Source organism: Anomaloglossus baeobatrachus, chromosome 5 (assembly GCF_048569485.1).
Source record: "Anomaloglossus baeobatrachus isolate aAnoBae1 chromosome 5, aAnoBae1.hap1, whole genome shotgun sequence".
Classification (NCBI taxonomy): Eukaryota; Metazoa; Chordata; class Amphibia; order Anura; family Aromobatidae; genus Anomaloglossus; species Anomaloglossus baeobatrachus.
This window is the reverse complement of record NC_134357.1, coordinates 559,490,950-559,507,414: the sequence shown is the minus strand read 5'-3', so window position 1 is coordinate 559,507,414 and position 16,465 is coordinate 559,490,950. Positions and strand designations below refer to the sequence as shown.

The following is a 16,465-nucleotide window of genomic DNA, read 5'->3' as shown; positions in this document are numbered from 1 at the left end:
TGTAAATGCCCCCAGCCCCTCCTGTGATGTATATGCCCCCAGCCCCTCCTGTGTTGTGTATGTTCCCAGTGTTTCCTGTGATGTATATCCCCAAGCATCTACAATGTGATGTATAAGTCACAGGAGATGCTGGGGCATACACATCACAGAAGAAGCTGGAGGCAAACACAGGAGGGGTTGAGGGGGCATACACATCACAGAAGACACTGGGGGCATATACAGCGCAAAAGGTGCTGGGGGGGCATACACAATGCAAGAGGGGCTGGGGGGGCATACACAACGCAAGAGGAGCTGGGGCACAGACCTGACAAGAGGGGCTGAGGGCACAGACAGCACTAGAGGGGCTGAGGGCACAGACATCACTGGGGGCACAGACATCCCAAGAGGGGCTGGGGGGCATACACAATGCAAAAGGGGCTGGGGGCACAGACATCACAAGAGGGGCTGGGGGTACAGACATTACAAGAGAGGCTGGGGGCATAGATATCACAAGAGGGGCTGGGGGCACAGACATCACTGGGGGGGCACAGACATCACTGGGGAGGCACAGATCACTGGGAGGACTGGGAGCACGAACAGCACTTTCAGAGCTCAGACATCACTACTAGGGGCACAGATATCACTGGGGGAACACAACACTGGGGGTGATACACAGCATTGGGAGGGCACAAGGCACGGGGGGGATGCACAGCACTGGGGTGGCTGCACACAGCACTTGCAGAGCCTTAATATCACTGGGGGGACACAAACCCGGGGTGATACACAACAAGGACGGGGGGGACACAGCACTGAGCATTGCACACAACTTTGGGGGGTGGTACACAGAACTGGAAGGCCACAAATCACTGAACGGGCTACAGAGCGCACAGAGGGCAGGCGCCGGACATACAGCCTTGGAGAGCAGGCGCCGGACACTTGGTGCTGGAAGGCAGAGGGGCGGGCACACCACTCCAGAGAGCAGAGGGGCGGACACACCGCTTGGAGGGAAGAGGGGCGAGCACACCGCTTGGAGGGAAGAGGGGCTGTCACACTCCTCGGAAAGCAAAGGGGCGGGCACATTGCTTGGAGGGCAGAGGGGCCGTTCCGCCGCTCGGAGGGCAGAGGGGTGGGCACACCACTCTGAGGGTAGGGGGCGGGCACACCGCTCGGAGAGCAGAGGGGCCATCACACCGCTCAAAGGAGGGGCGGGCACACATCGCTGAGCACGCTGACACTGGACAGCGGGAGAGCCCATTGGTTCCCACAAGCAGCGCATGTGGTGATTTAAAGGGCCGGCAGCCCCAGCACTGCAGCCCCGGGAATCTGCCCGGGGCCACGTAAAAGGTTATCGCGGGGCGCATGCAGCCCGCGGGCCAGAGGTTCCCCACCCCTGGTTTAGGCACATCAAAGGCTCTGCAAACGCAACATGGCATAAACTATCTATTCCAGCCAATTTTGCGTACTAAAATTCAAATGGTGTTCCTTCCCTTCGTAGTTTTCCACAACATATGGGGTATCAGCGTAATCAGGAGACATTGCACAACAAATTGTTTTCATTTTTTCCTTCCACATTGCTTTAATTCCTGTGAAGCACCGAAAGGGTTAATACGCTAGTTGAATGTGGTTTTGAATTTTGATGGATCAGTTTTTAAAATAGTCACTTTTCGGCATTTGGGGTATTTCCCTCAATGTCACTTCAAATGTGATGTGGCTTCCCCTAAAAAATGATTTTGTTTACTTTGTTGGAAAATTAAGAAATTGCTGATAAATCTTTAACACTTCCAACAAAAAAATACCATATTTTCGGATTATAAACAGACAGGAAAAAAAAAAAAGGGGGGTTCCATCTTATAATCCTGGAGTCTGATAATCCGGATATAGCTCACCGGCAGAGGGAGGGAGGGGGCGAGGCGGCAGCACGAGTGAGCCAATGCTCAATAAATTGTCAGTCTGGGGCTGGGAGGAGGGGGTGTCGCGGCGGTGCAATGTGGGCACCGTTGATCTCAGGGCAGTTTGTGCAATGGACTACAGGAAAATGGCTGCAGAGGCAGCGCATGCGCAGATTCAGATATCAGAGAGTCAAGATCGATGTGATGGACTTCAGGAAAATGGTTGTGGAGACATAAAAATTCACAGTTTGAAATTTATGACATTTCAAAGTTTTATTAAATGTTTGATAATTTCACAAAACAAACAACAAATATCTACCTAAATTTACTACTAACATGAAGTACAATGTGTCTCGAAAATACAATCTTAGAATAGTTACAATAAGTTGAAGTGTTCCAGAGCTATTACCACATAAAGTGAAACTGGTCAGAATTGAACAGTTTGGCCTGGTCAGAAAGGTAAAAACAGGCTTTGGGGTGAAAAGGCTAAAAAAAAAAAAAATGCTGTTTTGTAAATTTTTTGCATCTTACATTTTTTTTTACTTAAATTCAGAACATGAATATGGTTTCACCCCTTATGTGTACAGTAACAAATCTTAAAGGGAATCTGCCAGCAGAATTTTACTGTGTAAGCTGAGGGCAGCATGCTGCAAGGGTTAAAAAAAGCATTGTGCTTCTCTTATCTGTGTGAGAGCTATTGTTTACTTTAAGTAAAGGCTTTATCACTTGGTGATTATCATTGCTAGGTCTAGCTAGCATGTGCAAAGTGTTGTGATTGTGCATTGACTGTGGGGTGTCAATCTCTATTGAGAGCCTAGTGTGACAGCAATCTCAGCTCTGGAATCTAAATTCTTTGTTTGTTTCAGAATGGCTTCAGCCAGTAATTTATGTTATACACTGATGGATTCATAATCTCCTATATATAATCTTCCTACATTATATTGCTGTCAGATGAGGTATCAAAAACCTGCTGACAGATTCCCTTTAATACCTGATAAAAAGAATAAACAGTTAATAAATTAAACATTTTCTACATTCTGGGTATGAAAATGGCTTCTCATCTATGTGAGCTCTTTAACACTAGAAGTCCCAGAAATTTCGAGCTCCCCCTGAAGTCCCGAAAGAGGGTAAAATGACATACAATAAACTGAATAGAACTAACTAGAAACTAAATGCCTAAACTCAATGGAAAACAACAACCTCCTGTGGTGCGACAGTAATGGCCTTAATTACAGAACAAAAGACGGTGATTATAGGAAGTTAGCTAAAATCCTTCAGGTCATTTGTCCGGTCTCTAGGTTCCAAAGGTAGAAATGTTAAAATGACCCTCTCTGGGACTTCTAGTGTTAATGTTTAACATGATTTGTTTTGAAAGAAAAGCATTTCTCACAATCTCAACATATATATTACTTCTTCACTACGTGACATTTTTGATGTTTAACCAAATGTGATTTACACACAAAACATTTCCCACAGTCTGAACATGAATATGGTTTCTCCCCTGTGTGAGTTCTCAGATGTGTAACAAGAGTTGATTTATTTGCAAAATATTTCCCACATTCTGAACATGAATATGGCTTCTCCCCTGTGTGAGTTCTCTGATGTGTAACAAGATTTGATTTCTTTGTAAAACATTTCCCACATTCTGAACATGAAAATGGCTTCTCCCCTGTGTGAGTTTTCTGATGTGTAAGAAGATGTGGTCTATTTGCAAAACATTTCCCACATTCTGAACATGAAAATGGCCTCTCGCCTGTGTGAGTTTTCTGATGTCTAACAAGTTTTGATTTTTTTGTAAAACATTTCCCACATTCTGGACATGGATATGGCTTCTCCCCTGTGTGAGTTCTCTTATGTACAACAAGGTTTGATTGATAATTAAAATATTTCCCACATTCTGAACATGAAAATGGTTTCTCACCTGTGTGAGTTCTCTGATGTGTAGTAAGAACTTGTTTATCTGCAAAACGTTTTCCACATTCCGAACATGAAAATGGCTTCTCGCCTGTGTGACTTCTCTGATGTCTAAGAAGTTTTGAATTTCTAATAAAACATTTCCCACAATCTGAACATGGATATGGCTTCTCCCCTGTGTGAGTTCTCGTATGTACAACAAGGTTTGATCGATGATTAAAATATTTCCCACACTGTGAACATGAAAAGGTCTTCTTTCCTTTAGTAGGTCTAACATCCCTTCTGTGACTTTTATTTTCCTTAATAGTGTGTGATGAATCATAAGATAGGACCTCTTTAATAGGATCAGATGATAGATCTTTGCTGTGAAGCACTGAGGATACAACTGGGATAATGCACTGTTCTTCATATGTGTCTTGTGGCACACCAAGATTGTATGGTTGAAAGTCTGAAGAAGTCAGAAGTCCGTCTGATCTCCTAATACAGTCACCTGCCAAGAATAACCCTTTTTATTACTTTTTCAATAATAAAATTGGAAATAGTTTTTTTAATTACAGTGGAACCTTGGTTAACAAGAATAATCCGTTCTGGGAGTGTGCTTGTTAACCAAGTTACTCGTTCAGCAAAGCAAGATTTCCCATAGGAAATCATTGCAATGCAGACAATTCGTTCCACTTGTTAAATGTCCCATCCTGGTCCCCTATTGTGCCATTCCACACACGTGCAAACACAAACAAACACACACAAGCACACACAAACACACAAGCATGCACGCACACAGATTATGCTCACCTTACCTTCCGTTTCATCGCCGGCCTCCTGGAACTTGTAGTTTGCCCGTACAGGATGTGTATTGGGTAACCATCGCGACCGATGCCGGACCTTCCGCTCCCAGCGCGCTGACGTCAAAGGTAGGAGCCGCTTGCCTCGGATTTGCCAGAGCGCTGCCTTTGAGTAGCGGGTGACAGGGGAAGTTCCTCCCTCGTCGCGATGCTTGCCGATACACATCCTGCAGCGGCGAACTACAAGAAGCATGAGGCCAGCGATGGAACGGAAGGTAAGGTGAGCATAATATGTGTACCTTTCGTTCTATCGCCGGCCTCATGGTTCTTGTAGTTCGCCGCTACAGGATGTGTATTGGCAAGCATCGCGACGAGGGAGGAACTGGTCGCGATGGTTACCCGATACACATCCTGTACGGGCGCACTACAAGTTCAAGGAGGCTGGCGATAGAACGGAAGGTAAGGTGAGCATAATCTCTGTGTGTGCGTGTTTGTTTGTGCGTGATTGTGTGGACTGCAAAAGTGAGTTAGAGCGTGGTGGATGTACGGAAGTGTGTGCGGTGAGTATTTTGCTCATACAGCAAAGCTTGCTCGTAAACCGGGTTACAAATTTACAGCGAGCTTTGCTCGTTAAGCGAAATACTCGCTAACTGGGTTACTCGTTAAGCGAGGTTGCAATGTATATCAAAATGTTCATTACAATTGCAACTCATTTTGCAAAATTCGATTATTCACTAAGATATTGGAGACAAAACAGTTCACATTCTAGCTGAACACCACAGAGAAAGGACCATTAGATAATGATGTCAGGCCACCAGTATGAGCTCTAGCAGTTTCCTAATTGAGTGTTGAATTCAGCATCTTCATAGGTTCATGTCTCAGTGTCGGTCACCATTATTTTGTATTAAGACACACAGTGGAAAATCATAAATGAACCTGTCAGTCAGTACTTTTAGGGGAGTCTGTCCGGCACAATCCCTGACAGCCACATGCATTTTACTGCAGAACGGTGGAGCAGTGCAATTATATATGAAGAAGCTCTGACCTTGTAGAAAAGGTAAAACTTGAATGGCAAATTAATTTGTAAAATGTTTTTTTTTAACTGTCAAAAAAGAAGGGTAAAGGGAGAATGTGATAAATAATTGAAATAACATGTTTTGCCTGTTGAATCCATCACTAGGGATGGGCGAACCCCCCGATGTTCGGTTTTCGGGAGACTTGCCCGAACGTTTTGTAAAGTTCGCGTTCGAGTTCTGATATAACGCGAACTTGCGTCCAAACACCGAACTTGGACTTTACAGTTATGTGATGGGGCGTGGGGCTGTAAAATAAAGAATATAGTTATTAATAAACATTGTTATTATACTTTCAGGTCCCGCGACACGTCCTGCAGACTCTGTCTCCCGCCGCTTCTCCTTCCGATCATCTCTGTGCCCTCCCGGTAACCAGCACTGATGATAGGACCTTCTGTGACATCATAGCATGTGACCACTCACGTGTGTCTTATCTCATTGGCTACAGACTGGTCACATGGCTATGACGTCATGCTAGGTCCTGTCAGTGCATCTCTCCGGTACGCGGTGCTCACCCAAGCATCTCCATACTCTGTATACTAGGCGAGCGCCATGTACCGGCGAGATGCTCAGGCACATGGTCGGCTCCTTGTCCCTGCATGTCGGCGCTCTTTACAGAGTCAGCCCACATGCAGGCACTGGCTGCCACAGCCGGTGAATAGCGGCGCCGGGAATCAGGTGATCGGAGATCACCGTTGCTATAGTAACCCGCCTGTCAGGTTACTATGGCAACCGTGGCAGCGGTGACATCACAGATTACAACCCCGACCCGCAGCCTCTGCTCACTCACTGAGTGATTAGACTGCATGGGGAGCAGAAGTGTTCTTCCTCCCCTGTGCTGTCTGATGTAGCAGAGCTGCATGGCTTGAAGGAGAAAGAAGACAGAAGACCAGGATCGTGGAGGGGTGAGAGGGAGTAATAAATATGGAGTCTCTAAGTGTGTCTGTGTAGTTATTTCTAATAAAAGTATTTTTTCTCTGTGTGGTGTCTTTTTCTTAACCCTTTATTGGAGAGTCTTAATGGCCGGGTCAAACTTGCCTGACATTAAGAATCTCTGGCTTAATACTAGCTAGTAAAATAAAGCTAGTATTAACCCCTTATTACCCAGCATGCCACCCGTCACCAGGGCCACTGGAAGAGTTGGATATAGCGCCAGAAGATGGCGCTTCTATGAAAGCGCCTTTTTTTGGGGCGGCTGCGGACTGTAATTCGCAGCGGAAGGGCCCAGAAAGCTTGGGCCAAGCTGCGCTGCGGATTCCAATCCCCAGCTGCCTAGTTGTACCTGGCTGGACACAAAAATGGGGTGAAGCCCATGTTGATTTTTTTTTTTTAATTATTTCATGAAATTCATGAAATAATTTAAAAAAGGGCTTCCCTACATTTTTGGTTCCCAGCCAGGTGCAAATAGGCAGCTGGGGGTTGGGGAAGCCCGTACCTGCCTGCTGTACCTGGCTAACATACAAAAGTATGGCGAAGCTCACGTCATTTTTTTTTTTTTAGTTTTTTTGGCAAAAACAAAAAAAATACTTCCCTGGATTTTCCTGTGCCAGTGAAGGTAACACCAAGCAGTGGGGGTTAACAGCCAGTAGCTGATTGGATTACCGTTAGCTAGCAAAACAAAATGCAGAGGGAACCCACGTATTTTTTTTTTTTAACGAACTATTTAAATAACTAAAAAAAAATGGGCTTCCCTGTATTTGGATTGAAGAAAAAAGATAATCCAGCTTCTGAATAATATAAAATCTTGTGCAAGCTTTATTTTAAAGGACGTAACAAATATGTATTATTACAAGGACAAAATAGGAAGCCCAGGTGCGGCAACGCGTTTCAAACGCTACCTGCGTTCTTTGTCAAGACTGAGTAAACGAATGTTACCCACAAGCTTTTAAACTCACTCCTACCAATGGGAGGGGTGAGTTTAATCAGAAAAACACTTGTGCTATCATAGGGTAGATAATATACAAAACACAGGATACAAAATATTCCACAAAAAGTGAACAAAGAAAATTATGTACAAGAGAAAAGAAAATCATATATGCATGAACATACAATGATTTTTTTTCTTTCTTTTTTTTTCTTCCACATATATATATATATATATAAAAAAAAAAACAACAAAAAAAACAAACAAACAATCACATAAAACAAACACTCTTTTTCCGGGCTGTGCATGCACAAGATTTTATATTATTCCGGAAGCTGGATTATCTTTTTTCTTCTATTGGATCCCTGCACTACCAGAGTGTTATCCCTGCATGCCGGACCTTGCCACAGCTGAGCTGGATCACCTTTTTCTCTGTATATTTTGATTGCTTGACATCACAGTACTGTAGTAATACATAAATCATTAAAAAAAAATGACGTAGCGCTCCACGGTATTTTTGATTCTCAGCACAGATAAAGCAGACGGCTACGGGCTACCACCCTCATCTGCCTACATAGGTAAAGATGGTTGACCTCGGGGAGATCAACATCCAACATCACGGAGACACCATCACGTGTTTCTAAACGCAGTGACACTAGAACAAGGCCCCCTGGGAAAATATGCAAAACAAGAATGCTGCGGAGACACCATCACATGTTTCTCAACGCTAGCAGGAAAATAGCCAGGTCTTTCACAGGGAAGGAACAACCACGGGAAGGGCAGTCTCGAGTCAAGGAAACCGCCTATACCAAAACATGGTATCCATCCACAGACAGCTGTTTCGGGGTATTTGCCCCTCATCAGTGTGGAGTAGGAAACTGGCTAGTGGGAGCAATGCCTAGTAGAAGACTACATAGATAAAGATGGTTGACCTCGGGGAGATCAACATCCAACACCGCGGAGACACCATCACGTGTTTCTAAACGCAGTGACACTAGAACAAGGCCCCCTGGGAAAATATGCAAACTAGCCAGTTTCCTACTCCACACTGATGAGGGGCAAATACCCCGAAACAGCTGTCTGTGGATGGATACCATGTTTTGGTATAGGCGGTTTCCTTGACTGGAGACTGCCCAGGACCTGTGATGACATCATACTCACATGACCAGTCTGTAGCCAATGAGGTAATACAACATTCACACGTGATTGGTCACACGGGTATGACGTTACGGTCACGGCAGGTCCTTTTAGCCAGAGGTGCTTACCGGGGGGGGAACAGCAAGGATCGGACGGACGCGTTGACAGAAGCGCTGGGAGGCAGAGCCTGCAGGACGCGTTGCAGGACCTGTAAGTATGATCAGAATGTTTTTTTTAATAACAAGCTTTTTTTTTTTTTTTTTTAACAGCCCCTGGACCCGAACTGTAACACGAACGTCCCAGAAAGCTCATGTTCGTGTGCATGAACACCATGTGTTTGGTACGGACACCGAACTTGACGGTATGGGTTCGCCCATCCCTATCCATTACCACTACAACTTTATCGCTCTTCTCCGGTCTTAGTCTACTTGGCTGTTGTGATGACAAGCCCAATATTAAACATGACTGTTACATCATCTATACTGTGAGGTCAGTAATTGGCTGCATCACTCACATGTTGTATGTGGCACATTATGGCTGCAGTCAAGTAAAGAAAAGCCGGAGATAAGCACCGAAGCAGCAGAGGCTGTGACTGGCGAGTAATGCTTCTCCTATTTATATTTTCTATTAATCACATACATCGCCCAGGTTCTGGAGGTGGTGAATAGAGTTAAGCGAGTATCTAGCTATTCGTACTTGCTATACTCATAACGAGTACTGTCTAATACTTGCGTATTCAATCCAAATAGCATGTGCAATGCAAGTCAGGAGGCCGGTATGTCAACTCTAGTGGTGAACCTAAATTCTGCAACCAACTGCTATAAAAAGTCTAACTATGGTAATGGCCCATTAAGTCAAAGCTCGAAGCATAGTAAGATATTAATAACCTCTGTAAAAGATCACAAACCCATTTCTAAAAAATTCAGAAATAAATCCACTAAGTACGTCTATAAGTACGTTACTAACTGAATGTTGATAGATGGTAAAATAAAAAGGTGGCATACCGGCCTCCTGATCAATGCTGAGGGACGTAATGTAGTAGGAACAATTGTGTTATTTAGGCATTTCCTAAATTTATCTGTATATCATCATATCTAAAGGGAAGGAGAAAAAACAAGAATGTAGATGGTGAACATTGGAATATGAATACGCATTACTAGATATTGTATGTCATGTTCAATATACACATTGCTTTCCAATAATCCTTAGACAATGTTCACTTGGAGCAGATTTGATGTGGACCTCTGGCAGTGGAGAACCTGCATAATAGCTGGTAAATCTAGCTGCAGAAATCAATGTGAAAAATTTGCAGGGAAGCTGCACTTTTCACCCTGTGAGAGTGAGAATTGCACCTACTGTATACCAATAGAATAAATTCACATACTTGGCGTAATGCTGGTTTCAGCATGCCTGCACTGTCCATCTCCATCCACCCAGCAGGGTCGACGGAGCAGTCACCAACCCAGCCACCCTGTGGTGTCTCCAGTCCCCTCCGCTGCTCCCTGTACCCAGGGCCTGAGCACGGCGTACAGGTCTCCCAGGAGTGCGCGCTCTCCTCTCCTCTTAAAGTTGCAATGCTGAGCATAAGATAGGTAACTCAGTGCCTATTCTGTTGAAAAGAGGGCTTTCACTTCAAATTGCGTAAATAAAGCACCTTTGATCTACATCACGGACTGGACCTTCGTTTTATGCACAGCAGCACAGATTGATCCACGATTCTCAAGGTTCTCTTCTGTTTTACTCTTAAAGAGGCAATGCTTTTAATCTGGAAGTGCCTCTCAGCCTATGGCAACGTGTCTTGTCAGTTTGTCCCTTGATTTATTCTTGTCCAGTGTTCCAAAATCTGTTCCAGTTCTGTGTTCCTGTACCCATGTTCCAGAATCTGTTCCAGTCCTGTGTACCGGTACACAAGTTCCTGCGTCCATTCCAGTCCTGGATACCCATATTCATGTTCCAGTCTGTTCCAGTCTGTTCCAGCTGTACCAGCCTGCCAGTCTGTTTCAGCCTTCCTGCCAGCACTAGCCTGCCTGCCTGTACATACCAGTCTGTACCAGCTGCTGTTGGTTAGTCCGCACCTACATTCCTGATGCCTGGGGTGCGCTGCCACAGAACTGGGAACTGCCATGTTGTGGTACCTGGTGGCTACCTTCCAGTACAAGCCTAACCTCATCATTGTCTGCTCCTTCGCAGTTTGATGCCAACCTCAAGTAATGCTGTGGGTTTATCAACCAGGGAAAGCTGCACTTTGAACTTTTGGCTAATCAATTTCCCTTGGACTGGGCCAAGGTGGTATTCATTATGTCCCATATGGGAGGAGAGGACCTTATATAGCTCAACTCCTTATGGGTGAGAGGAGATCTCGTAACTTCGAACTTGCAAACCTTACTGGAGGAGTTCTGCAAGGTTTTCAATGAGCCGGGTTGTGTCACCTCCACAGCATCGTCACTTCTTAGACTGTGCCAGGACAGTCTTACAGTAGGCCAGTATGCTGTTTGATTCTGCACCCTGTTTTCAGGACTTGGTTGGAATAATGAGGCACTGGTTGCAGCCTTCTGGAAAGTCTGACTGGGGGAATTAGGGATGAGCTTGCTGGTCATGATATTCAAACCTCCTTAGATGGCCTGGTTTCCCTGACTATTCGGATCAACCTCAGGTTTCAGTTATACTATTGAGAGGTGAACCAAGAGAGTAGGTCAATGTGTCTGACTCCATCCTTCCCAAGGCTGATCATTCCGCAGTCTTCATCTTCCATAGCTCCTCCTGAAACTATGCAAGTAGACAGAGTGAAGCTGCCTAAACCGCCAGGTCTGTCACACCAAAGGAAAGTGCTTCTACTGTGGCAGTTCTGAACATCTAATCCGCTCCTGTTCCGAGAAGTCGGGAAACTCCCAAGTCTAGGGGCTGTTGGAGAGGTTACCCTAGGCAAAAGCAGCTCCTGTCCACTTCTCAGTGTCAGTGACTGTTTTCTGTGGTAACACCCAGTTCACCGAGTTGGCCTATCTGGATTCTGGATCTGCTTGAAACTTCACACAACAGGCCATGGTGGACCAGTATAAAATTCCCGTTCAACATCTCCAAAGTCCTTTGGTGGTGTCGTCCATTGATGGGAGAGCTCTGTCCCAGTCAGTTCCATTTGTTACTGAGCTGGGGAACTTTGAGTTGGAATGTTGCATTCGGAGAAGATCGCCTTCTATGAGCTACCAAATCTGTCCCATTCTTTGCTCCTGAGTCTGCAGTGGTTATGAGTACATGAGCCAGCCTTGGATTGGAGTTCCAGAGAAGTGCTTGGTTGGGGTTAGCCTTGTCACAAGAAATGTCTTGTCCCGATTCATCCTGCTGGACTGCCAGCAACTCCGTCAAACCTTCTGGGCTTGCCAACCGCTTCTTGGTCTTACACGGACGTATTCGATAAGAAGGAAGCATAGAGTCTATCTCCTCACAGGCTGTATGATAGTCCTATAGATCTACTTTCCGCTTCCACTCCTCCTCGAGAAAGTATCTACCCTCTATCCCAGGCAGCGATCGAAGCCATGTCCGAGTACATCAAAGAATATCTGGCTAGGGAAACCTTCCTCCCTGGCTGGAACTGGCTTCTTCTTTGTAAAGAAAAAGGACGGCTCTCTCTGGACCTGTATGGACTACAAATCACAATCAAGAACAACTATCCACTGCCCTTCATTCCAAAATTGTTTGACCATGTCAGAGGCTCAAGAATTTTCACTAAACTCAATCTTTGAGTAACATATAACCTGATCTGCATAAGCCAATGGGATGAATGGAAGACCGCTCTTAACAACCAAGACGGTCGAGTATAGAGTAATGACCTTTGGGTTCAGCAATGCCCCTGTGATCTTTCATTAACTTGTAAATAACATTTTCCGTGATCGCTACTCTTGTGTGGTGGTATACTTAAACGACATCCTGGTGTTCCCCTTGATCTGTCCACTCACAGGAGGAATGTCCGCCAGGTCCTGAAGAGGGTTAGGATAACTGTCTGTATGTTAAGTTTAAGAAGTGTGTGTTCAAGCAGACTTCCCTTCTCTTTCTGAGTTACAAAATCTGTGATTCCAGGCTGAGGATAGATCCTAAGTAGGTGTCTGCGATTCTAAAATGACCCCGTCCTAAAGGTATGAATGTTATCCAACAGTTTCTGGGGTTCGCTAAATACTACCGCCAATCTATACCACATTTTTCATCCCAAACTGCCCCAATTTCTACCTTGATCTGGTGCTAATCCAAAAATGTGGACTCTGGGGGCTGAAAGTGCCTTTATCTCCCTGACACAGGCCTTTTTATCAGCTCCTGAGCTATATAGACCTGAGTCAAACAAAAAGGTCTTGGAAGTGGATGCTTCTTCCTCTGTGGCCATGACAGTCTTCACACAAAATTCACCTACCGGGCGAATGGTAACCTGCGTTTTCTTTTCCAAGTCTTTCTCTTATCCAGAACGCAACTATTCGATTGGCGACAGAAAGTTATTGGCAATTAAGATGGCTTTGGAAGAGTGGTGATATCGACTAGAAGGGGCATCCAGTAATTATCACCGACCATAAGAACTTGGCTTACCTGCAGTCCGAACAGAGGCTGAGTCCATGCCAAGCTAGGTGGTCATTGTTCTTTGCCTGTTTTGATTTTGTCCTCCATTTTCAGCCAGCGGACATGAAAGTCAAAGCAGATGCACTTTCTAGGTCCTTTTTGTCAACCGACCAAGAAGAGGAGCTTCAACATATCATTCAGCTCTCCAAGATGCTTACTGTGGTTCCAGTAAATTTATCTTGGGTTCCTCCCTGAAAGACCTTTGTCACAGAGGCTGACATGAAGCTAGTTCTACAGTGGACAAAGGCATTGTGGACTTCGTCACTGCAAAAGTGTGAACACCCTCTTATAATTGGTGATGTGGTTACGTTCAGAATTAGACAATCACATTTACACTGATGATAATTAGTAGTCAGTACTTGGCCACCATAATTTATAGTGAATATAATTAACCCTACATAAAGTTTTACTATTCTAGGAGGATTTTCTTGACATTTTCTTTGTTACATTTAACAGTAAAAGCTTGGTTCATAAACAGCTGACAACACAGCAAAGGGATCTCATCGTTGAAAGATATTAGTCAGGAGAAGAGTCTAAAACAATTTCGAAGCCTCTGCATAAACAATGGATCATTGTGAAGACGGTCATCAAATAGTGGCTTCAATTTATTACATTACTAGAACTAGATGTCCTTCACAGATTGACATACAGAAAAGAAAAAATTGGTCTGACTACCAAGAGGCCTGCAGGAATTTCTGGCCAGTTCTGGTTGTGGGACAAGGTATTTGGGTGCCTAGGCAGACAAAGCCGATGGTGCCCTCTCCGATTCCAGAGGAACCTTCAGCACCCAAGCAAATTAATAGGTCAGACACTAAGCTCAAAAGGTCCCCTAATGTACCCCCTTGACCCTCTAGTGGGTAAAATTGTTACCTTTTTCACCCAAGAATACTAGCAAAAGTAAACAAATGTGATGTATTTTAAGGGTGAGGCTCAAAAAGAGGTGCATTTTAAAAGTTATGTATAGAATCATTCATTGTTTGGGAATCATTTACACAATACAAGGGACAAATAGCGATATCCATCCCTGACATCCTATATTATAATGTCAGACCCAAGTTTAGTCATGGACACTAATGTAATGTAATGTCATGTAATGTAATGTTAATTATAATGGTGACCAATTGGTTTCAATTAAGGAGTCTAGCATTTGGCGAATACCCTAATGGAAACTAATCAGACTCCATTATAGATAAAGGAATATGTATGGCGGTGTTTATGTCCATCATGCAACAAATACCATTTTCAACAAAACCGATGATTGTTCGGGTGCTGTATTTCTGTACTGAAGGTGGTTCTGTTTCCATATTCCTGTACTGATTGTGGTTTGGTGATGTCTTCATGTACTCATGGTGGTCTTTGTGTCATATTCGTGTAGTAGTGATGGTGGTTCTGATGATGTATTCATGTAGTGATGTTTGTTCTGGTGCCGTATTCATGTACTATTGATGGCTCTAGTAATGTATTCATATAGGGATGATACTTCTTGTGCTGTATTCATCACCAGAACCATCATCTGTACATGAATACAAAACCAAAATTATCATAAGTACATCCCCTGGCAAAAATTATGGCATCACCTGGCTCTGAGGATGTTCATTCAGTTGTTTCCTTTTGTTTAAAACAAGCAGACCACTGACATTGCAAAAAACTAAAGTCATTTCAAATATCAACTTTCTGGCTTTAGGAAACACTAAAAAAAATATCATGAAAACATAATGTGCTAGCCAGTAACGTTTTTTTTTTCCAAGACCAAACGGGGAAAAAAATATGGAATCACTCAATTATGAGGAAAAAATTATGGAATCACGAAAAAACAAACAAACAAAAGAACATTCCAATACATCACTGGTATTTTGTTGCACCACCTCTCGCTTTTATAACAGCTTGCAGACTCTGAGGCATGGACTTAATGAATGATAAACAGTATTCTTCATCAATCTGGCTCCAACTTTCTCTGATTGCAGTTGCCAGATCAGGTTTGCAGGTTGGAGCCTTGTCATGGACCATTTTCTTCAACTTCCACCAAAGATTTTCAATTGGATTGGATCCGGACTATTTGCAGGCCATGTCATTGACCTTATGTGTCTTCTTTCAAGGAATGTTTTCACAGTTTTTGCTATGGCTGGATGCATTATCATCTTGATAAATAATTTCATCACCCCCAAACATCCCTTCAATTGATGGGATAAGAAAAGTGTCCAAAATTTAAATGTAAACTTGGGCATTTATTGAAGGATATAATGACAGCCATCTCCCCAGTGCCCAGCCCCAGATCATCAATGACTGTGGAAATTTACATGTTCTCTTCAGGCAGTCATCTTTTTATTGTTTAGCTTTTCTGTATGTAAATCCCATTTCCTTTAGGCGGTTTCTTACAGTTCAGTCACAGACACTGACTCCAGTTTCCTCCCATTCATTCCTCATTTGTTGTGCATTTCCTGTTTTGGAGACATATTGTTTTAAATTTCCTGTCTTGACGCTTTGATGTCTTCCTTGCTCGACCAGTATGTTTGCCTTTAACAACCTTCCCATGTTGTTTGTATTTGTCCAAATTTTAGACAGCTGTGAATAACCACCATCTTTAGCAACATTGCGTGATGATTTACCCTCTTTTAAGAGTTTGATAATCCTCTCCTTTGTTTCAATTGACATCCCTCGTGTTGGAGCTATGATTCATGTCAGTCCACTTGGTGCAACAGCTCTCCAAGGTGTGATGACTCCTTTTTAGATGTAGACTAATGAGCAGATCTTATTTGATGCAGATGTTAGTTTTGGGAATGAAAATTTACAGGGTGATTCCATAATTTTTACCTCATAATTGAGTGATTCCATAATTTTCCCCCTAGTTTGGTTTTGAAAAGTAACCATTACTGGCTAGCACATTATGTTCTCGTGATATTTTTTTAGTGCTTCTTAAAGCCAGAAAGTTGCCATTTGAAATTACTTTAGTTTTGTGCCATGTCTGTGATCTGCTTTTTTTAAACAAAAGTAAACAACTGAATGAACAACCTCAGAGCCAGGTGATTCCATAATTTTTGTCAGGGGTTGAAGAACAGCAGAGCCATCAATAGTCCATAAAATACAGCACCAGAACCATAATCAGTAAATAAATAGGTCACTAGAACCACCATCAGTACATTAATGCATCATGAGAACCACCGTCAGTTACTAAATACAACACCAGTACCATTGTCAGTACATTTATATGGTCATCAGAACCACCATCAGTAC

General features: G+C 43.7%; 1 protein-coding gene across 1 annotated transcript in view; it reads right to left on the bottom strand.

The window, feature by feature from the left end:
• Nucleotides 1–2,189: 2,189 nt before the first annotated feature.
• LOC142312346 (uncharacterized) overlaps nucleotides 2,190–16,465 on the bottom strand; it is a 336,924-nt gene continuing 322,648 nt past the window's right edge. Inside the window, 1 exon segment of the mRNA XM_075351283.1 lies at nucleotides 2,190–3,765. Coding sequence (XP_075207398.1) covers nucleotides 3,275–3,765 — 491 coding nt within the window. The 3' untranslated portion in view covers nucleotides 2,190–3,274.